At 39.1% G+C, this 22,647-nt stretch overlaps 1 protein-coding gene across 10 annotated transcripts in view; it reads right to left on the reverse strand.

Annotated features, from left to right (window-relative positions):
- Positions 1–22,647, reverse strand: part of Dock7 (dedicator of cytokinesis 7) — a 189,995-nt gene that overhangs the window by 10,563 nt on the left and 156,785 nt on the right. For 5 of the 10 annotated variants that reach the window (XM_075946993.1, XM_075946989.1, XM_075946988.1 and 2 more), the window contains 12 exons: positions 22,274–22,408; positions 20,960–21,112; positions 18,170–18,328; positions 17,177–17,277; positions 15,821–16,013; positions 14,881–15,024; positions 12,686–12,817; positions 11,255–11,269; positions 3,624–3,749; positions 2,358–2,447; positions 2,001–2,237; positions 1,497–1,640 (listed from right to left, as the gene is read on the reverse strand). In XM_075946993.1, coding sequence (XP_075803108.1) covers positions 1,497–1,640; positions 2,001–2,237; positions 2,358–2,447; positions 3,624–3,749; positions 11,255–11,269; positions 12,686–12,817; positions 14,881–15,024; positions 15,821–16,013; positions 17,177–17,277; positions 18,170–18,328; positions 20,960–21,112; positions 22,274–22,408 — 1,629 coding nt within the window. Of the gene's footprint in view, positions 1–1,496; positions 1,641–2,000; positions 2,238–2,357; positions 2,448–3,623; positions 3,759–9,444; positions 9,560–11,254; positions 11,270–12,685; positions 12,818–14,880; positions 15,025–15,820; positions 16,014–17,176; positions 17,278–18,169; positions 18,329–20,959; positions 21,113–22,273; positions 22,409–22,647 lie in introns of those variants that run through there. The other 5 variants (XM_075946991.1, XM_075946992.1, XM_075946986.1 and 2 more) reach the window with 2 other exon arrangements.

The raw sequence follows: 22,647 nt of genomic DNA on the forward strand, positions 1-22,647 counted from the left end.
ATGTGTATGCATATTGTGCATGCATGTATGTGTATGTGTGTTTGTATATATGTATGTATTTATGTATGTATATGTACATATGTAGGGTCCACTGAAACCAGAAGGCGGCACTGGATGCCCTGGAACTGGAGTTAGGAGACAGCTGTAAGCTGCCATGTGGGTGCTGGGGGAATCAAACTAGGGACCTCTGGAAGAGCACCAAGTGCTCTTACTCACTGAGCCATCTCACCAGCCCTAGATTAATTTCTTAATGGTTCATCCTTCAAAGAAATCAATAGGATTTTGAAGGTTGACTATTGACTTCATGAATACACTTTGCCTTATATTTTTGTTTTTAATTATTCTGGATGCACAAATTTCAATGTATCTCCCAATCCACTGGTTATTAGCAAACAACTTTCAACTTCCCTCAGCCTTGCAATAGTTACTCTTGATAGAGTAAATTAAGCAAGATGATCTTCTAAATAATTTGAAGAGAGAAAACAAACATCACATACATGTTAGGGGCACAAAGGTCTTATTTCAGTTGTACAATAGAGCATTTTTCAGCATTGCTTTTTAATCCAAAAAGTGGTTAAGACATATGAAAAACCTGACTAAAGCTTTTCCTGATGCTCCTAACTGGGGATATTCTTTAAGATTGGGGCCAGGCGCCGGGCGGTGGTGGCGCACACCTTTAATCCCAGCACTTGGGAGGCAGAGGCAGGCGGATCTCTGTGAGTTCGAGACCAGCCTGGTCTACAAGAGCTAGTTCCAGGAGAGGCTCCAAAACCACAGAGAAACCCTGCCTCGAAAAAAACAAACAAACAAAAAAAACAAAAACAAAAAACCCAAACAAACAAACAAAAAGATTGGGGCCAGGCCTAAAGTTATGAGCAAGATGATCTGAGCAAACCATAGGAATATCATAATGGCTTCCAACATGTGTGATAAAATAACAGTGGTATCTTATATGTAAATGTTATTACATTTTCCAAAATAGTTCCACATTATTTATTCCAGGACAAGGAAACACCATCAAGAATTTAAAAGATTTAAGAGATTCACGTGTGTTCAACACAGCTCTGGAATGAGTCTTTTTTGAATCATGTATATTTTTTAGGGGAAGATTTTGCTTTATGAGACAGGGACTCATTATGTAGCCTGGACTGGAACTTGCTCCAGAGACCAGGCTGGCCTTGAACTCACAGAAATCTGTCTGCCTCAGCCTCTCCAATGTGTGATTAAAGGTGTGTCCCCACAACTGTCTAGCAAAGAATATTTTACGTGATCAGATTCCTACAATATAATAGATATAAACATAGGCAGTGGAGAAGGCAGATAAGAAAATCGTAATGAGATGCTATTAAACTTCCGTTTTTCAGTTTACCTCCATTTGTACTTCGTACCTTGTGACTAATCCACTTGATATGATTTTGTTATTCTGTAAACATGACACTATTACTCCAAGTCCAGTGTGTAAGTTAAAATGCACACATCCAGCAAGAAACACCAACCTGGTTCACAGTTGTGCCTACAGACCCCTGGAGGACCATCTGAAGCATTTTCGGGTCTGCTGGATCCTGATGTGTTGCAAATGCCAATTCTTGCGTCTTTTTCTGCATGTCTTCGATAGCAACTTCAATTGGTGTTAAGATTATCTGAGTAAAGTAAAACAATAGCAATCAGGTCAGTGCACTGACTAAAACTACCTAATGAGCTTTAAACAATAAAATCAGAAGAAATGGGACCCATTATAAGCTTTCATAACAAAATCTAAACCTCAATCTCTAAATTAATAAAAACAAAACAAAACAAAAACCCAATAAATCCTTAAGAAAAACCAAAACCAAACTGATAATGAATTAGGGACTCAGAAGATAGCCAAAAATGAATGAATAATAATGGTAAAATTCTATTATGTCAAGTAGATGGGACAGATTTTCTGCTAAAACCACATGCTAATTCACAGCGTGTATATACTAATTGCATGAATCCCTTTTCCTCAGTTGTGGACTTACCTCTTCTTTGTGAGTGACATTGACCCTTGTTTTAATGTAAGGAAAGGCATGAGACGTTGTCAGAATGGTCTTCCGTTTGAACTGTTCATGAAGTTCCCCATGGGCACGGCCATCTAAAGTGAAGGGTGTACAGTACATGAACCGGCGGAGGTTATAATTCTTGTCAAAATAAGTGATTCTGTCCTTCATCTCATAGGTGTCAAAGAATGGCTCCACATAGGTAATCTGAATGTATGCCTGAAAAAGGGAAAGGTCCTTATTCACTTACAGTAACCTGTCACTTAGTAGATGTCAAACAAAACCATGTGGAGACCTTCAGAGACGCAACTACACATTATTACAGTCTGATCAACTTACCTTGTTAGGATCTAATTTACACTTGTCTACAGGATTAGAGTCCTTGATGACTTCAACCACATCCTCTCCAAATCTTTCTCCATAAAATCCCTGTAATGAAGAGAAGGTAATCTTTTACATGAATTTCCTAGGATTAGTAAACCAGAGTAGGTCCTGGAGGGAGATGCCTCAGCAAGATTGGGAGATTTGGCAAGTTTTGTTCTAACTATATCATTTCCATCTATACAATTAAATAACAGTCAAAGAATTTTTTCTTCAATAAAAAATTTCAGGTTTTTACAAGGGGTCCTCAAAAGAAATAAGACTGAGCCGCAGCTTGGGCAGTGGTCATGGCTCTTCAGAAGGAAAACTAAGCCATTGAAGGAAGAAGGTGACCTGTGAGTCCAGCCACTCAGGAGCTCTCCACACATTAGCCCCACACCTCCCACAAAGGGGCTTTGTATGATAAAGTTTGGGAAATGTGGTCTCAAAATTTCTCAAGACTTACCTAATTCATAAAAGATAAAAAGTCATAGTTTGAGCCAGATTATGAAAACTACACAGAGTAAAGTGAGCTGTAAGGATCAAGACCAGCAGAGAAGAGAAACAAAGCCGAGAGGCCTGTTTCCCAAGCTGCTCTGTACACACAAGTCTCTCGGAGATCCTGGCAAAATGTAGACTCTGATTTAGTCTGAGGCGGGAGCCAGGACTCTACATTTGAAGCAATCTCCTGGGTGACACTAATAGACTCGAGGCACAAGCCACACTTGGAGCAGTAAAAGAAGGGTCAGAGGAGCAACTGGAAAGGAAAGATGTGTTAACACAATGAACACAGCGGTCATCTAAAAGGAAGGAGCTCTCCAGAAGGGATTCTATGAGGGTTTCCAGGCGTGACCGCAGCGGGAATCTTGGAAGACATCTCACTGGATGGTTAGGCCACAGAGACAACACTCAAATAAGCTATTTCCTGGACCTCTGCTTTCAAACCCATCACACACAGCTACTTAATATCTTGTCTCTTTTGTAAGTGTAGACAAACTCTGGAGTAATTCTGAAGGATAAAGTAGCTTAGAAAATTTGTGTGAAAATAAAGCCTCAAAAGTATAGCTAATAATAATTTACTGTTGTCATAAAAGAAGGCTTTGAAAAGGTGTTAAGTTTACCTCTCAAAAATTCTTATGTATCATAGAAGTCTTTTATCTGGCTTATTTAATAATTAAAAACTGGATGTGAAAGTCTATTCATTGTAGAAATATAAAATGATATTCGTGAAGCACCAGCATTCACCTCCAATCTGTGAGAAATCTCTGCGAGTTTGGTTATTGCAGGCTCCTTGTACACAAACTCCTGTTCATCCAAATCCCCGAACTTGGTTCCATAAAAACCAACACGGAAATAGGTGCCAAACATCCGCTTACCATCCTAGGTTTAGGAAAATGAGAAAATTTAATATAAAACCTTTTTGTTTTTTACATTATGCTTAGATTGCTATATTGTAAAATTTTCAAAACACTGTAAAAAGTTAACTCTAAATTATGTTTATTTTTTTTCAATGAGAATAAAAACAAAAAAAATGATTTTTCTTCATTATTTCTAACAATGGTTATGCAAGTTTCTTTCTTTGTTTATTTTTTTACCAAATAAAACAAAATGGTCTTTGCTTTTAAGTTGATACAGTTGGGCTACATTAATTTATTTTCTTTATTGAGCCTTAATAGAAAAGCACACCAAGTGAAATAAAACAGCACTAATATATTTTTAAGTCAACACTATCCTTCTCATCCTTTAATATCCTTTGCGTATATTAAAGGAGCCAAGGAGAGCATCTGGCACACAGTACAAAATCAGTGAGGTGCCAAGTCCTTCAGAAGTATTAACGTAAAAATCACTTCATCGGTGCCATTCTGCTGAGTGAACGTATAGGGAAGAGGAAAAGTGGAATAGAAAGGAAAAAATGTGAGTGCAAGGCAATAATAACATTTTGAGATGACTTGATATTTTAAAGACTGCCAAAGGCACTCACTAATTTCCCAATTTTTGATCTTTTTATGATAAGAATCACTATCCTGCTTCTGACATCTCGAAGCACACAATGCTGTCATAGGACTTAACATCAACCACACACTGCTAGCAGGTTCAAGGACAGAAACCTACACGATTCTTACAAACTCAAGGAGAACCAATTCTTTCAATAAGGATAACATCTGGATTTTTCCCACGCAGTTCTAAACTGTTTCAGAAGAATTTTGCAGTGACCCCTACGTATAAACCACATAAAGCATTAAGTTCCTCTGAATTTTCTTTAAGCCTAACTTGTTTTGTATTTACTTTTGCTTTACAGAAGAGACCAGATGGCAAATACATTTAAAAATTGAACAACAAATATAAGTAATTAATCAAAATGAGAAACTTGGGTCCTAATTTATCAGTTTTATAATCCTCACATGAGGAAAAGTATAATGATAACCTCGTATTTTCAGCCATACTCAGAAAAATATCTTTGATGCTAAAGAAATGAAATTTCTAACAAAAATTTTCTTCAGTTACTTCATTTGAATTTAACATGAATATTAATTGATTCTTATAGTAAATAAAATGTCTGGATGAATTAAATAAATTTTATGGAAATTTTTATTAGAACCACCAATAATATACCTTGACACAATCAAAGCAAGAAGACATTGCATGGAACATAAACAAAACATCCAAGATAACTATATACAAAATATATGATTCATTTTCAAACCATGTCTCATACATAAATAATTCTTACTTCTTAAAACTAAAAATACTAGAATATTCTATTCTAGCTATGTAGCTCAAAATGTTTCCAGTTTAAAATGTTATTCTAAATCTTTAATATTGTTTAAAGACAGTAATTAGGACTTGCTTCCCTTAGCTAAACTTTCCAATTCTCAACCTTTGTATAATAAGGATTACTTTCTTGCTTCCATTTTATTGATCTTTCTAGTGACATCCCAGAACAGACAGAACATTGTGATGTGACCTGTTGGTGAAGGGACCCAGGAGCTCACTGTCTTACTAGTCTGGACCCTGGATCAGACTAGAACTTAACTACCTCTTTTAACATACTTTTCATATTGATATTATTATGTTAGCTATCATTAATCTTCTCTAACAGAATAAAAATAAGACTTGCTCCTCAAAATAATAAAATATGAAATCAAATAATTACAATATAAATTGGTATAAACTAATGGAGTAGGGTCAAGAATGAAAGATTAATCTTGTTGAAGCCAAATCACAGTTAATGCTCCGGTCATCCACAAGGCTCAAAAGAAAAAAAAAATAAGTAAAAAAAAGAGGGGACATAGCAGTAGACAGAGAAGAAAAAAGCAGATCCTGCCACAAAATAGGATATATGTGATGTGATGGAAAGCGTCCATTTGAGTACTGAATGCCTAAGGCACGTAAGGCATTATGACACAAGAATTCACCCAAGGCAGAGAGGGATGTCTCTCGCCAAGCAGGTGACAGCTGAGGGGAGAGATGCTAACTAGTCACATAGATTTCTTGGGGGAAGTTTACTGCAGCCAAAGACTCTGAGACAAAAGTCTTATCTGGATTGAGAAACAAGATGGAGAACAGTGTGGGTGGAGCAGAGGCAATGAGAACAGGAGACAGGAGCATCAGAGAAACAACAAGGAGTTCCTGGACCGTGTGTTTGTGTGTGTGTGTGTGTGTGTGTGTGTGTGTGTGTGTGGCATATGTGTGTGGTATAGAGGGTGAGGACAGACAGAGAAAGGCCAATAATCCAAGCAACCATATTCCAATTTAGAGCTCACTGACTGTATCCAGTTTATCAAAGCTTCATCTTCAGTAAAACACATTCAACTAATTTTCTTTTCAGTTTTGATATTTGCTTTTGTTTTGAATTACTTTCCTGCAATTTATCACTCTTTCCTTTCCTGTTCAGAATTTATTCTGAATTTCACATCACTTTCACACTACACACAGCATATTCTTCCCAAGCATTTTACTCAGGACTTTCTTGACTCTGTGGGTGATGAAGCTATGCACCAGCAAAGAAAATTAGCTCCCAAGTCAAATGCATTTTACGTCTGTTCTAGCTTTGTTTTCTTTACTAAAGAAGCAAGCTTCTGTTGGGTAGCGGTATATTTCCACAATGACACCATTCCTGGAGCATTGCTTATCTTCATCCAGCGGTTTCCACTATGCTAGCTGATTTCCATACAGGCACAGCAGCATCTACAGCGGCCATCTCCTTTCCCTTCTGTTGGGTCTATTCTTCTTAAAGACCATTTATCAGATTCTTCTAGCCACGATTTCCACTTGGAAACATAATACATGAAGCATTTTATTAACCTAATTTTTTTTTGAGCGGACTGGGGAAGGGCACATGGGGATTGATCCTGGGGCTTTAGGCAAGCCCTCTACTAATGAATGACATCTCAGCCTTGTTTTCCTTTCTGTTTTCTATCTTGAGACAAGGCCTTGCTAAAGTTTCCAGGCTAGCCTCAAACTGTAACCGTCTCGACCCCTCCTCTGGAATAGCTGGGATTATAGGAACATGCCACTGCACCTGGCCTGTTAGCCTAACTCTTATGTGAAGATTTCAACAGGAGCTGGGGGATAGTCCAGCATTCGCTAGAATTCATGAAGTCTATAGGTCTGACCCCATTATATCAACAACCAAGCCAACATATTTCAAGTGACAGTAATGGTAAAAACAATGACATTAACACAGCAACAATAAAAAACTGATCTCCAGCAGTTTCTGAGTATTTACTATGTTGTAAACACTCTATATGCATTATATCAACTTCCTTTTCATTTCTAGTTTTTGTAGCCTATACTGGCTACCAGAATGCTGAAGTTACAGGCACACAACAGTATGCCCAGCCTACATGTATTACATCAATATTTAGCAGAATTCTGTGATTAGTACCACTATTTTTTTAATCTTACAGATGAAAAAGAAAAAGAAAGAAAGAAAGAAAGAAAGAAAGAAAGAAAGAAAGAAAGAAAGAAAGAAAAAAAAGAGCGTGAGAGAGTAATAACCTTCCTATGATCACACTGTAGAAAGGGATGGAGCAAAAGTTAAACTCCGGCATTGTTATGGGACACCAAACTCCAGGCTCCTACACAGTCCATACCCAAGTACAAACGCCCACACATGAGGACGACCTTCAGCTGTCGTCACTTCTCTGGTGATTTTCTTAAGAACTCTTGTGAATTTCTCTGAGTAATTTAATTTATTTTTAACTTTTTTTTTCTGGTTTTAAAACAGTGTTTCTTGTAATCCAGGATAGCCTGGAACACCCTATCCAGCGAAGACTGGCCTTGAACCCCATCTTCCTACCTCAGCCTCCTAGGTCCTGGGATTATAAACACGTCTGTTGAGTAACTGACTACAGGATTACCTCCCCTTCTCTGTTTTATCTTCCTTCATGTTACAGTGCCATCCTCTACCATGCCTGTTTGTGTGTGTCTGTTTTGTTTTGTTTTTGAGACAGGGTTTCTCTGTGTAACAGCCCTGGCTGTCCTAAAACTAGCTCTTGTAGACCAGACTGGCCTCAAACTCAGAGATCTACCTGTCTCTGCCTCCCGAGTGCTGGAATCAAAGACGTGCTCCACCACCGCCTGGCCCTGCCATACCTGTTTTTTTATATTTTTCAGATCTTTCTTGTACAATCCAATGTAAAGATCAAGTGGTAGCTTAACAGACATACTTTTCTCAGATATAGCCTAGCCAGTTTCTTATCAGAGGTTAAATTACGACCATTACATATCCCCATCCCCCCCAGAAGATGTCATATTCAATATCACCTACAGTTTGCTGATGTCAAAGCCAGCAGAGGAAGCAAAACAAAATGGTTTGGCATGTTCTCACTAGATCCACCTTCAGGTCTACTACCAGGGAGGCACCAACTGCACAAAGCACTCCCTCTCACTCCCTGCCCCCTCAGGCAAAACAGCACATGGTCCTGAGGTAAAGACCCCTGCGGGCTTTATACCCATATTTCCTCTCTTCCTGTAAAGTGTCACACATCCCCACTCAACTACCTCCAAGTACCTTTACGTTCCATCCTCAGAGAGAGAAGGAAAAAGGGATAAAACCTTTCAGTGTTCATTCATCTCCTCTCATTTTAATTGGCTGTTTCTAATTCTGCATTCATTTTATTTATTTGGATGAATTACAATATTTAACTCAACATTAGTGTAGAAGCCAAAACTGTATGTAGCCAGTGTTTCTGAGCACACAACAACATTAATTGAAATTTATGATGTTCATGCAATTCAGTAATAAGTTAAGGGAATCACTTCAGATGCCTTTATGTCAAAGGTTAGGGGACAGCTCTGTTTGGTAATACATCAGGAGTTATCCTTATAAGGTAACTTTATTTTCTATAACAGTTCTGGATTCTAAACGCTACATGGAATAGGATATGGTATTTAAATAAATAGGTTGTGATAATTTTTGAATAGAGGAAATGTCATGTAACTATGTTATCAATATTTGAAGAGAGTTTTTTTTTTTTGAAAAATATGAGCTTCCAGAGGTGGATCTCATCAAACAGACTGATAACTATTTGGCAAATGAGCAAATGCATCTTTTAAAAATAAATGGATGCGCACAAAATGTGAAATGGTTATGACATTTCATACAGAAATGAAACATTTTCTTTTAAATATAATTTAAGCACACCATAGGAAATGATTTATTTCCTATTATGCCAAGTACAACAAACAGGCTTAGGGGAAAAATGATAAACAATAATAAATATAAAAGCAAATAGCAAACAGATACGGAGGAACAAAATGCAGTAGTCAGCACTGGCAGCTCTGGAGAGTGTCACAATGTATCATCTATAAATACTTCAGTAAACTGCTAAATATCATGACTGAGGGTTTTCTTTCTTTCTCTCTCTCTCTCTCTCTCTCTCTCTCTCTCTCTCTCTCTCTCTCTCTCTCTCTCTCTCTCTCTCTTTCTCTTTCTCTCTCTCCCCCCCCCCCAAAAAAAAGCTTTGCGAAGTTACATAATTTCTCAGAATCAAGAACAGAATGTAAAATGAGGAACATTGCAGAATCAAGAAACCTTCTACAATATATAAGTTGTCCTTACTAGGTATTGATCCAATGAGAGCTGTATGAGAATACCAAGACATTAGCTAAGAAACAGTTTTAGGAAACATGAAGAGCTGTCAGAGTCACACAGGAAAAGATTCACAAGGTAGGAACTTACCACAATAGACAATAGTAAAAGGAGGGAGGAGGCCAGCAACCAGGGGCAAGAGAGAGAAAACAGAAAGCATTTTAATTAGGGGAATTTCAAAACATTTAAGCAGCAAATGGCAGCAAACACATTTTTAAAACACAAGCATCCACTTAAGTTTAACAAGGGATAGCAAAAAAAAACCAAAAATAAACCAAACAAACAAACAAACAAAACCACACGTGCAACAAATTCAGATGCTATGAAGCTGAAGATCCATAAAGGCAGTGACAGGAATGCAAACGAGGAAACACGGTCTGTGCAGCTTTTACCATGCAGTGACATGATGGGAGAATGGGATTAATCTCAACCAGTGGAAAGAATATTGTCCAGGGGTCGATTTAGCATCAAGCAGACTTGTAAAAAACTGCTCAGAGGTTTTAATGTATTCTTAATTTTTATGTCTATTTTTCAGTTAGTTCTATTTCATGCTAGAATATCCATGAGGAACTTTATCCCTGGAAGACAGCCGTGGCAAGACTCTGCTTATGTCTAGATGAAGCCACAAAATGAGAGATTCTATTTTAAACATAAATAAGGGCATGCACATTTAATCTGGAGAACGGATGTAGATGTACAAGTACCAGCTCATGAAAAGACAAGCTTTTTCAGAAATAGAATGACATCCAGTAGTCACATTGCTCCCTACGGTTTTCTATTGGGTTCCCAAACAAGGACTATAAAGGAACCAAACAGAGAAGCCTAGCTATTCAGGCAGCACAGGTCTAATGACAAGCCGAGAGGCAAAGCCAAAATCTTACCAACACACCTAGCCCAAACAGACCTTATTCACTATTAGGGCATAATTTATAGTATTCTCCCTTTACAGAAAGATGAAAAATTACTATGATCAGCTCTCCATGGTAATTTCAGATAATATTTAGTTTATATTTAACTTTTCTAAATTTAACTACTATATAAAAGGAAGTACATGTAGTCTTTATTATATAGTAATAAACTATAAGAATATGAAGTCAAATTTACATTTTCTCAATGTTTTTATCTTGCTTTCCTAACTAAATTTAAGTGACCAAAATGGATTTCTTTCCAGGGGTGAGGGTCGGGTGGGCTATATACAGGGCAAAGTGACTCATGATCAAATTAAACACAATTTCTTCAATTCAAGATGCCTACTCTCTGCCCACATTTCAGTTATCACCAGAGTTGGCCTCCATCTTTACTGACGGGATGCCCAGTTTAACAGACAAATGACTTTTCTCTTCATATAGACATAGAAAATGGTATGTCTGCTAACGGATGGCATCAAACAAAATACACTATTTTCTGTTTATACCTCTGAGCAATATCATACAAATCGACCTCTGAAAATGAGTGAAACAACATGGTTAAAGGAAATCCGTGTGTAAGTGTGGATGAGGAAATGCGCCAAAGGATAAAAACAAACTCAAGTGACAACAGCGGCTCATTTACCAAAGAATCTCATTAGTGTAACGGCTTCCGTGCACTGCCTGAACCTCCACAGCAGAAAGGTCTTAGAATAGCTTACAGTATTTAACAAAATTTCTTTGGTTAATGAATTCAGTTGATAAGCAGACAGCAACAGAATGCCCACAGCTAGCACATGTGGGCAAAGCATTGGCATAAGAAATCTGGTCCAATCCATCTATTAGTGTCTTTAACTAACTAAAACATTACCTACCTCCCAGCCAGTACTCTGTGTAATAAAAAGTAAAAAAAAGGGCAAGTCATAAAAAACTGTTCAGAAGAAAAAAAGGCCAAAGGAAGTTCAGTTACATGGTACCATACCACAAATTCCTTACCACAGAGGATAACAAAATATTTCAAACAGCAAACATTCCTTCATTTAAGACAGACAGAAATTTTATAACCTATTTGTTTAAAACTCAATATCCAAAATTTACCTTTGAAAAGACATCTTAAAAGTGAAAGTACTTTCTAAGTGGAAGGACACATTTCAGGGAACGAGAACCTAATCTACCGCCTGTTCTGCCTGTCTAATTCAGATCTCTAATTTCATTCCACTGAAATATCCAGGTTAAACAGGACATACACTGCAATTTTGCCAAATGCCAGGAACTCAATCAAATGGATGGAACTTTCTGGAAAAACCACTAGTTCCAGACTGAACACATAATTTGCATCAAAGAGCTCTCAAGGCAGATGAAGTTCCTTGTATATGTACATAAATGATTATTTAAAAATACCTATTATCACCATGAAACCTAAATAATCTTTTGCAACTTCAATATCTGATAAGATTACAATAGAGTCCTGGCTTACCAGGAGCAGCCTAGTTTACTTTCAGATTCTGTCAACTCATCTCTAACTGCTTGGCCACTGAGGTTGAGTTGGTAGACAGTGCAGCAGCTGCAGTGCTGCGTGCAGGAGGGGGTGGTCACTGCTCCACTGCCCGGTGGAGGGCGGGGCTGAGAGGGAAGCAGATCACTGCATGGGAGGAGGCCCAACAGGAAAATTTCAGTGGCGCCAATGACTCGGTCAGAAGTGCCAGCCACTAATTTCACTTTCTAAGGAAGTTTAATTTGATTCTAATTTTGGTGATAATGTGGCCTACACAGTGAAGTAAAGTACTGAAATCACTTTATAAATGACACAAGAACTTTTTTTTGTTCATTATTTTCATGTTAGAAATACACTATGGGTAACAGTGCAAATGCAGGAGAAACAAACATAGCCACAGCAGTAAAAAATACCAAGATTTCATTAGAAGTTCACATCAACAAAAAGTTAATTTATACATAAAAACTTTTTGGCAACAAAGGAACAGATATTAATTTAAATATCAGGTCCATAATTATAATCTACAATGTATTACAGAAAATAAAGTAAGATCACAAAACATTGCTAGATGGTAATAATTCAAAAGTTGGGGGGGGAGTCATTTGAGAAGTCTCTAATAGTCATAACCACTTTAGACCAATTCACTCATTGTTGTGTTAATGAATCTGGGCTTAGCTTAGCTATGAACCTTCTTTTAGCCCAAGTAAAATGATCATTTCATGGGATCTGGCTAGACAAGAGCACCAGGCAGTGTTAAGGTTTCTAGACGCCCCCTCCCCATAATAATAAAGTGAGAAGTCGGGACTGTTACCTGATGAACGATTTTGCTGAATGCTTCCTGAAGTTTACCATGGATTGTGGAGAGCTTCTTTGCATCCCGATTAGCTTCATGAATAGGAATGAGTACTTTGTAAACCTCATTAACTGCTTCGTACATGCCAGCCTACAGAAATAATGTCTGTGAGATGCTTTCTTTTAGATCAATGAGAAGAGTCATTACAATTTGTAAATTCACTGTATTTTTAAAGATAACACCACTGAAGCTTTTCCAAGAGGTCTAATTTTTAATTGTATTAGAGCTTAAAAACCAATTTTATGTAATGTATCCTTTCATCTGGAAGGACTCAAGTGGGTATGTGCTTATAACTATATATATATGAATTCTTCCATTTGTGAATCACTTGACCTGGGCATCCTGTTCCTGGTTAGCCTATAATGACGTCACTAAGGTAAACGTGTGTGCATAGACACTCCTGAGAACCGATTCAATTATTACACTGGTCACAGATCCCCAATTCTCTTACAATCAGATAACCTGTGGCCTCTGGGAAAACCTAAATCATTTGATTTTTGAAAATTGTAAGCTGGCACAGGAAGCTGCTTACTAGAAACCCATGGAAAAGTCTTGAAACACTTTAAGGCAGTGTGAGGTTCCGAGCGCTCACACTGCTCAGCACTCTGGCCCGGAGCAGACTACACTGTAGTAGTGGAGACAGCAGCTTTCCCAGGGCTTCCCAGCTCAGCAAACGTGCTTTCTGTAAGAGTGCGAGTAGAACACACTTCAGAACTGATCACAGGAGGACCGTGAAGCAATAATGTAGCTTCAATAGGGAAATACATTTAGCATAAGTAAAATACTCTGCAAATTATCTTAATAAGTTAACATTTTTAATTAAATTAAAAAGAATATATACTTAATATATATTAATAATATATGTTAGCAAAAGAATTTCTGCACAACAGACCACTAGTCTTTAATCTAAATGTACTTCTTTGGATGATTAAAATTATATACATATATAGATACACAGATAAAATTCACTAAATTAGTCTGTCAATAGCAAAAACAAAACAAAACAAACAAAACCTTGCCCCATGCCCCCCAGCTAGTTCTCTTCAGTTTTGGGCTAGCATGGGATGGTCACGTTCCTTAGAGATAGGACATTTTTGAAAGGACTGAAGTCTGGAAAAAATTTTTAAGAGCTTGAAAATTATTATACTTAAATATATTGGTTCTAAGGACCAATAACACTAAAGATGGTAATGATGCCAGTGGACTACCACTGACTAAAGCAATGAACACACACTCTCTATGAACTGACTTACTCCTTCCTCATGCTAACCTGCAGTACAAATTACTATTAGATGTGTTTAACAGTCAAGGAAAGCAAGACATAAACAGACTGAACAACTTATACCTGAACTAACACGGCTGTTAAGTGTGGAGCGCAGACTGAACTTGATGCACTGAACAATACATTGCAGGACAGGCTCAAGGCCTAGAGAAGAAATCTAATTCCAGGGAAGAAGGGCAGCTATGCACATCATCTCAAGCTCTGCCCTTACCCTTCCACGAACCTTATAGTCTCCTGAACCTTGGTGCTGGGACACTGAACACTAAGCAGTAAAATCAAAGGAAGCAGGGACTTGATCAAAGAGGCTCAAGAAAGTTAGGCTATGTTCCTTCTATAAAAGTCCTATCTGGGCTCCCCTTGACAGCTTCAATTCTTCACATACAGATGGGAAGGAACGAAGACTGGCCTTATACAAACAGCACAGGCCGGTAAGGGATGCAGGATGCACTCTGACGGGCAAGAGCCAGTCCTCCAACACCCACCCAGGGAGGACTGCTCCACAAGCACAGCTCAACGGAAGGGAAACCTCCAATTCCTCTGGCAGAAATGCTGCAAAGTCATGTTGGTCTACTCTAATGGAACTTAAAAACCTTCTTTGTTTTAGTTTCTTCTTTTTCAATTTAAAGGTTTCAGAAAATATTTTATAAACAAAGAAAATAACCGCTGCAGATTAACCCAGATTTGCCTGGTTCAGAAACAAGCCAATGAAAATGCTGGGGCAAGCCATACACCATTAAGATACAAAGAGCAGCAGTAACAGATCTGGATGGAGAGTTCTTAAAGACACGTGGAGCAAAAGCTCTCAAAGAAAATGCAAGGTCGCAAGGCAGAAAACACTGCCATACATGTCATTTATGGATCAGTCACCTACCATAGAGAAGGAAGCGGCGGCTTGTTCCAGTAACCCCACGAGCCCTGACTCAGTAAAGTACTTTCCAGAGCAAATACCTTCTTCGTCTGGAGACACCACATCATCTGAGACAGCAGATTCTTCTAACACATTAGATGAAATATTCTAGGGAAAAATAATGAAAAGATTTTTGCAGTGAATTACTTTCCTAGCATGAAAAACATACATGGGGAAATAACTAACGGTTAGATTTCACTATTCACTAAAGTTAAAGAAAAGAAGCTGGGGTAAGCCCATTCAGCCCCTGTGCACACCTTCACAATGGGAAAGATAAATCTCTACATCACGCTCTATTTTAAGATAATAAAATTATAACTATTGCTGGATAACTTCCCCAAAAAACCATGTGGGAAAGGCTGACGTCTGACCCCCACAGGTGGTGTCCTGGCACATCGTGAATGAACACACTCTCTCTCTTTTAATTTGTAAGAAAGAAAAGAAACAGCTCATGCTCAGTAGCTAAGAGGACCTAGGACTGAAGCTCTAATTTCAGCTTCCAGTTTAAAACCAAGTCCTCTTGGGTGGCGGTGGTGCGCGCCTTTAATCTCAGCACTCAGGAGGAAGCAGGTGGATCTCTGACTTCAAGGCCAGCCTAGTCTGTAGAGTAAGTTCCAGGATAGTCAGGGCTACCAGAGAAACACTGTCTTGAAAAAATAAATAAATAAAAACTAAGTCCTCTTTAACAGGCTGGAGATGCAGCCCGGGTGGAGTGCACGCCTGGTACCATGAAGCTCTGACTAAATTCTCGGAACAGACACAGAACAAGAGGATGGGCACCGCTCACTCACTGTGCTGGCCACTGACCTACCTCCTTCCTGCTTTCCTTACAAACTCAAGGAGTCCACAGGACCAGGTTAAAGGATTTACCTTGATCGCACACACACACACAACAAATTCCTACCTGGAATGTTACACAGCCAACAGGAAGGTATTTCCGGTCCTCCAGCATGCTCAGATATTCAGCGACCAGTGCTGCTGAGTGGACCAGGCACTGGGCAGCTTCAGCGTGATTGCTTCGTTCAGAGTGTTTTCCAGCCATGTTCTGAAGCCAGGTCAGTCGCAGGTCTGGAGAGGTCTGGTAGCCCTTGGCAATTCTAATCAGAACAGAAATGCTTCTCAGACTGGGTGGGAGTTTAGAGAGTCATGCAGAGTTTACCAGACAAGTTCCTGCTACGGCACAAACCTGCCACAGTGTTTCAGAGGCTGGAAATGTCACAGAACACGGAAAGAATCGCCGTGACACCTAAAATGGGCACTGCTGCTTTGGGTCGGGGTAAAGAGACACGCTACATTAAAACCTGGCTGCTCAGAAACTATTATATTTAAATCTAAAATAAGATAATTTCACATAATCTATAAGGAAAATTAGAAGATATATAAGGTAGTTCCATCACATCATCTTTGTCTTTTGTGTGTGTTTCTTATGATGGGTAAAACTGTGAAAAAGAGGGCCACATAGAAAGGAAAATCCCGATTTTGCTGCTGTGTCTATCAAGAAACAATGAGAATAACAAGATTCTCAAAATTTGTACCTAGAAACACTATTTTTAAACAATCATAATTTGAAATTATGACAATTTGTATTACATTAAACATTCACATCCTGTATTTTCTGAAAAGATTGTTTTTTATATTTAAAATGTGGGTTTGGGGATTTTCTAAGAAGTTCAAGATCTAAGACACCAAATTATTTATTAAAAATTCTTTCTTTCTTTAGACAAGCATTCTGTACTTCTGAGGCTCTACCTTTAATCCCTTGTACTGCAAAATCATAACATACAAGCAAACTGAAGTCAGTTTTTAAACTTTTACTTTATGTGTATGGGTGTTTTGCTTTCATGTATGTATGTCTATGCTCTGCAGATGTAGATGGTTCTGATCTGTCACATGGGCGCTGGAAACTGAACCTGAGTCCTTTGGAAGAGTAACAAGTATTCTCAACTGTTGAAGCATCTCTCCAGTCCAAACAGAAGAGTTTAAGAGCAGTGACAGAAAATATTTAAAAGTTGCCTCAAAACAAAACAAAAAACCATTCTCCCAGCCTCTGCAGACATCACACATACACATGGTCACAGACATACATGCAGGCAAAATACCTACACACATACATAAAAAAGTAAAATTGCAATTGACCATTTAATTAACATTAGAAGGTCACTTCAATAATTTTTGCATATTTGTTCTCGTCAAACATTTCCCAGGTGACTTACTAATCTCATAGTGGAAAGAATGAGTGAGTGAGTCACACAAAGGCTACCTGTACATGAGATCAATCAGCATTTCGGGATCTTCCTGGTGTTCCTTCATTTTAACAGTGTCAGAAAGGATCATATGGAGATTAAAAACCAGATCTTGGACCTGTGGTAGAGATCATATGAAAAGTTCTTTTGTTACTCATTAATTTTGTCATTGATTAAATGAGTTTGTGAACCACTTCAGAGAAGCTTCTAGAATTTGAAAAACAAGTTATAGTGAGAACATGGGTGTGACGGGGGGGGGGCATACGCTCTGCATTCTGCAGTAGACTAGACTTTCCCACTGCACATGGTGCTGTGAGCAGGGGCTGAGGCAGGGAAATGAGGACTAGCAGAGCACGAGGAAACTCCCTCACTGTCTGACAGGGTAGCTGGGTGGAATCGGCTTTATTAAAGGCAGACTAGCACTGGACTACCAGGCAGGAGTGTGTCATCACTGTCTAGTCTGCCTGAGTCCACTGTCCTGTTACAGATGAGCAGAATTAAACGGCAACCATATGAACAATTTTAAAGACAAGGGTCTATGGAGATGGTTCAGTTGGAATAGCACTCTCCACACAAGCATGGGAACTTGAGCTTGTCCCCAGCACAAGACAGGCATGGTGACTGGCATAATTCCAGTGCAGAGGGAGGTAAACAAAGGAGGATTGTTGTGCCTCACTGGCCAGTCATCCTAGCCAAACTAGTAAGCTCCAGGTTCAGGGAGCTAACATCTAATCTTGACCTTTGGAGCTTCCCATGTATGAACACATATATGCACACAGACACAGATCACTTAGCTATGTCTGCATGCATGCATGCACGCGCGCGTGCGCGCACACACACACAGACACAGACACACACACACACGAAAGACAGTTTTATAAAACAGTCTTCTCTAGGTTACTGTGGAAAGAAGTACAATACTCCAGTAAAAACCACTATTTAAGAATCTGGAAAGTACCTATTCAGCAGTTTTATTGCGAATTAAAAATATAGATAGTAGCATTTCTCACCTGATCAGGAAATGTTGTTTCCCTCAACTCTAGATCTTCTTCAGCATATGTCAAAATAGTTTTTAGAGAGCGTCTTAAGAATTCTTCATTAAAATTCTGAGATGTACCCACCAAAGAGGACAGTGACATTGTTACTTGCATTTTCACTCTGGCAAAGTTCTGTGGAAGGGAAATTGTTGTTATATCAAGCATCTGGTGAAAAACATCTAAAAAATTCCGAAGGAAAGATGCTTTAAATAAATTAATGAAATCTGAAATCTATGCATTAAAATCTGAATTTGAAAAGGACACAACAGACTCCCCGGTAACTAGGCAGATTCTTCCTATAGTCTTCCTTTGTTTCACCCAGCTATCACCCAGAGATGGTCCCTCTTGGGAACCTTGCCATGCTGGCCAGGAATCACATACGTGATTTTCACTCTCCTTCCTGCCTGCAAATTCCAATTCCCTAGTCTTATCCTCAGCTTTGTAGCAGACCACTTGCTGTGGCCCCTCCTTCCTGTCTGTGCCACTTCCAGGAAGCTAAGAAGATTCTCTCCTATAGCCTTCCTTCCCAGCCCCTCCCTCTGTCTCATCCACCAACACCAGAGACACTCTTTTTCTAGAAACCTATTGGTGAGCAGAAAATCAGTTCCTCTGGGGAATCAGATTCTTGTGGCAGACCTGCTTTCCTCCCTCCTACGGACCTTCTCAGCACCCCCACATTCTAGACCATCCCAACTCCTATGTGTCAGCTTGGGAACTCCAGTGGTCACACATAAGGTACTCAGAAGCACCCTCTACCAGGCAGTCCACAAGCTCCACTTGCTCTTAAAATCCAGAGGGCAACAGAAACCAAGGAACAGAAAATCCACCTAACAACAACAACAACAAAAGACCAGATACCAACACCTAGAATTACAGTCATCACAAACCCAGGTGCCTAGATGCCAGTGTAAAAACACAAACAATAGTCAGGACAATGCATCTCCACCTGCAGCCCAGGAAGCCTACTACAATAGGCCACGGGTGTTCCAACATAGCTGAAGCACAAAAAAAAAAAAAAAAAAAAGACTTCCAAATAGCTATTATGAATATAATCAAGGATTTTAAAGGATATGAATCCACTAAGGAAATCTATGAAAACACAAACGGTGGAATAAAATGAAGAAAATAGTTCAAGACAGGAAAGTAGAAATGGAGTCCATAAAGAAAACCTAAATTGAGGTAAAATTAGAAACAAAAAATTCAGGAACTTGAACAGGAAACTGAGAACATAATACAAGTATATGCTCTACCACTAAATTATGCTCTGACCACCATATCCATAGTCTAAGACGGACAAGAAATATGTAACTCTAGCTTACTTCACTAGGTCCATGCTATGACGAAATCCTAGTTTTTAGTAAACTGCATTCTTATGCAGTGATATTTTTAAGAGTTTACATTTTATCTTCTTTTTTTCATAGTAAAAACTCATTGCTGCTCCATTATTCCCTATGAGACCACTCTTAGAACTAGCTGTCAAATCCAAGTCTGACAGTTTTCTACTTCCCACTTGTATCTATGGTACTGGTCACCTTCTCCCTGGAATCTCTGATTTACCTTCAGCGGCACTGCTTTCTACAGGTTTCTCAGTCTTTGTGTGGAGCTAGGGCCTGTTTAGGGCCTCTGCACAGCACAGGAAGTCAAGTGCTCCTACACTAAGCTATGTTCCCTGCTCATCTTATTCTTTTTTAACTATTTTCTGTCTTCTTTGTCTGCTATCTATTTTAAATCAAAATTGTGATGTTTAGTGTTAATTTTTAACTCAATAAACTCTAGAATACCACAGGAGATGAGCCTTCAGGCATATCTGTGAGGGATGGTCTTGATTAATCTTAGCTTTTAAGAATGCTTGCTAGGATTCTCTTGATTACACTGATGTGGGAAAACTTGTTTTTAATTGTACGTTAATCTATTCTCAGAGCAAAGGACCCTGAAGTACATAAACAGAGAGAGAACAGAACAGTGGCCTGCATTTATCCCTGTCTGAAGAGACCAGCTGCTCTATGCCCTTGATGCCTTGACTTCCCAGCCGCGATGAATTGCTCCTTGAACTATGAGTGAATACAAACCCATTCTCCCTTCAGCTGCTTCTGTCAGGGTTTTTACCAGACAACAGGAAAAGAAACTAAAACACCAATGTTCCCTGTTTTGTCAAAAATCTCTTCCCATGTGGTAAGTACTAAAGAAGGCCTTTCCTTGGATGAACATACATGCTTGTTAGCACTTGGCTCATACTCCTCTGGAGAGCTCTAGACCATTCTACTTTACTCAACAGTTCCATCTGGATAGGGCACAGACAACCTAAAGTCAGTATGGCCAGTGTATCTTGTTTTCTCATTGACTTCCTCAAACCAAAAATCTAGAAGCCAGCCCATGCTCACTCTTCTCTTAGTCTTCAAAGAATAAACCCAATCCAGTCCCTGCTGCCCTCTAAACTGCCTATGTTTCTTTCCTAAAGACGCTACTCTTGTCAACAGCCTTGCCATTCTGCTCTAAGTCACTGTAGTTAAATTTTAGGGACTTTAAAAACTAAATACAATCTGTAAAGTTACTAGAATCTTTTCTTCTGGGTGATGAGAACCTGGCACCTAATAAAAATGTGGCAATGGGAGTTGTATTGCCAAACATACCACACACATGCATGCACACACATTTGTAAGACATCCACATGATGGGAAATAAAGACATTCTAAGTTCTTAATACCTGTCTATTAAAGCTGCATTTCATTACGAACCCAGACAGTTTTCATGGCAGACACTTACATTCCCAATCTCAAAGTTCTGCCTCATGAGTAGGTAGAGAGAGGCACTAGCATGGGACCGTATGGTGCTGATGCTGCTGCTGCAGTGTCGGAGAAGCCGGAGGCACAAATCAGCACACTGCTCTGTCTCTTCCTCAAACAGGAGCTCAGGAAACTGGAAGATTTTAATACAGAGATGTATTAATATAGCCTGACTTGGGAGTCTGGTCGGTTGGCCAAGAAATTAAAAAGAATGGTTAAGAGACTATATTAATTAAGGTAAAGGGTGCACACCACAGTCAGACAGCTTGGGCTAAAATACTGGGGATGTCACTTGTTAGGTAGCAGTGTGACCCCGGGAAGGTTTCCTTTCTCCGTAAAGTAGGCCTAATAATATTATCGAGATTGCTGTGAGGCCTCAGTGCGGTACTGTGAACACAGCACAAACATATAAGAGCTCAAAATAAATAAATAAATAAATAAATAAATAAATAAATAAATAAATAAATAAATACAAATGCACATTTTGGGAGGAGGGGCAAACAGCAAATAAACCTCTGAGGCAGCAGAAGTGCATTAACTTCTTTCTTTCTTTATTTATTATATATAATTTATTTATTTATTATGTATACAATATTTTGTCTGTATGCCTGAAGGCCAGAAGAGGGCGCCAGACCTCTTTACAGATGGTTGTGAGCCACCATGTGGTTGCTGGGAATTGAACTCAGGACCTTTGGAAGGGCAGGCAATGCTCTTAACCACTGAGCCATCTCTCCAGCCCGTGCATTAACTTCTTCTTCTTTTTTTTTTTTTTTTGGTTTTTCGAGACAGGGTTTCTCTGTGGCTTTGGAGCCTGTCCTGGAACTAGCTCTGTAGACCAGGCTGGTCTCGAACTCACAGAGATCCGCCTGCCTCTGCCTCCCGAGTGCTGGGATTAAAGGCGTGCACCACCATCGCCCGGCTGCATTAACTTCTTAATGAACAAGGTGAAAAGGAAGATACATGGTTGAGGTGGAGCTTAGTGAAAGGGTGTTCGCATCACATGTGCAAGGACCCAGGCTCCATTTTCAAAACCACAACACCCAGATTTCAGGCTCTTCTCAAAACAAGACCTTAAGATTTTTAAAATTTTAAGACAAGAAACTGATTACCGATAATTTGGATCAATTCAGGTTCTGAAGACAGAAGCAGAGACAGAGGATCAGGGTAAACACATTAAGTTTTTAAAAACACATTAAGTGTTTAAAATTAATTTATAATATATTGACCAGTGAGCGTGACAAATGACCTTAGGCAGTGTTAAAGAAGATAAGACCACAGGTACAAGATCACGCACCTTGGAGACCAGGGCTCTCTGCGTGGCAAAGCAGTGCTGCAGATACACTGCGCTTTGGTTGCAGGCCATGCTCTGCAGCAGCACTTTCAGCACCCCACCCAGAATGCTCTCCTTGGATTCTGTTACAGAAACAGTCTGCAATGGAAACACAAACACATTAAGCAGGCATGCACCTATAATGTGGGTAGGTAAGTAAAATACGTATAAAAATCCAAACATTTACAAGAAAGGGAAATGGTAAAAGCCAAGAGGACTTCAAGAGAAGATGCTGAGCAGTATTTGGATGGAAGAAAAAAAAAGGAGTAAAAAGGCCACAGAGACTTTTAAGTTGGGTGTTGCAGCGGGGATTACAGACATAATCGCAAGAAAACATG

Source organism: Microtus pennsylvanicus, chromosome 13 (assembly GCF_037038515.1).
Source record: "Microtus pennsylvanicus isolate mMicPen1 chromosome 13, mMicPen1.hap1, whole genome shotgun sequence".
NCBI classification, from domain to species: Eukaryota; Metazoa; Chordata; class Mammalia; order Rodentia; family Cricetidae; genus Microtus; species Microtus pennsylvanicus.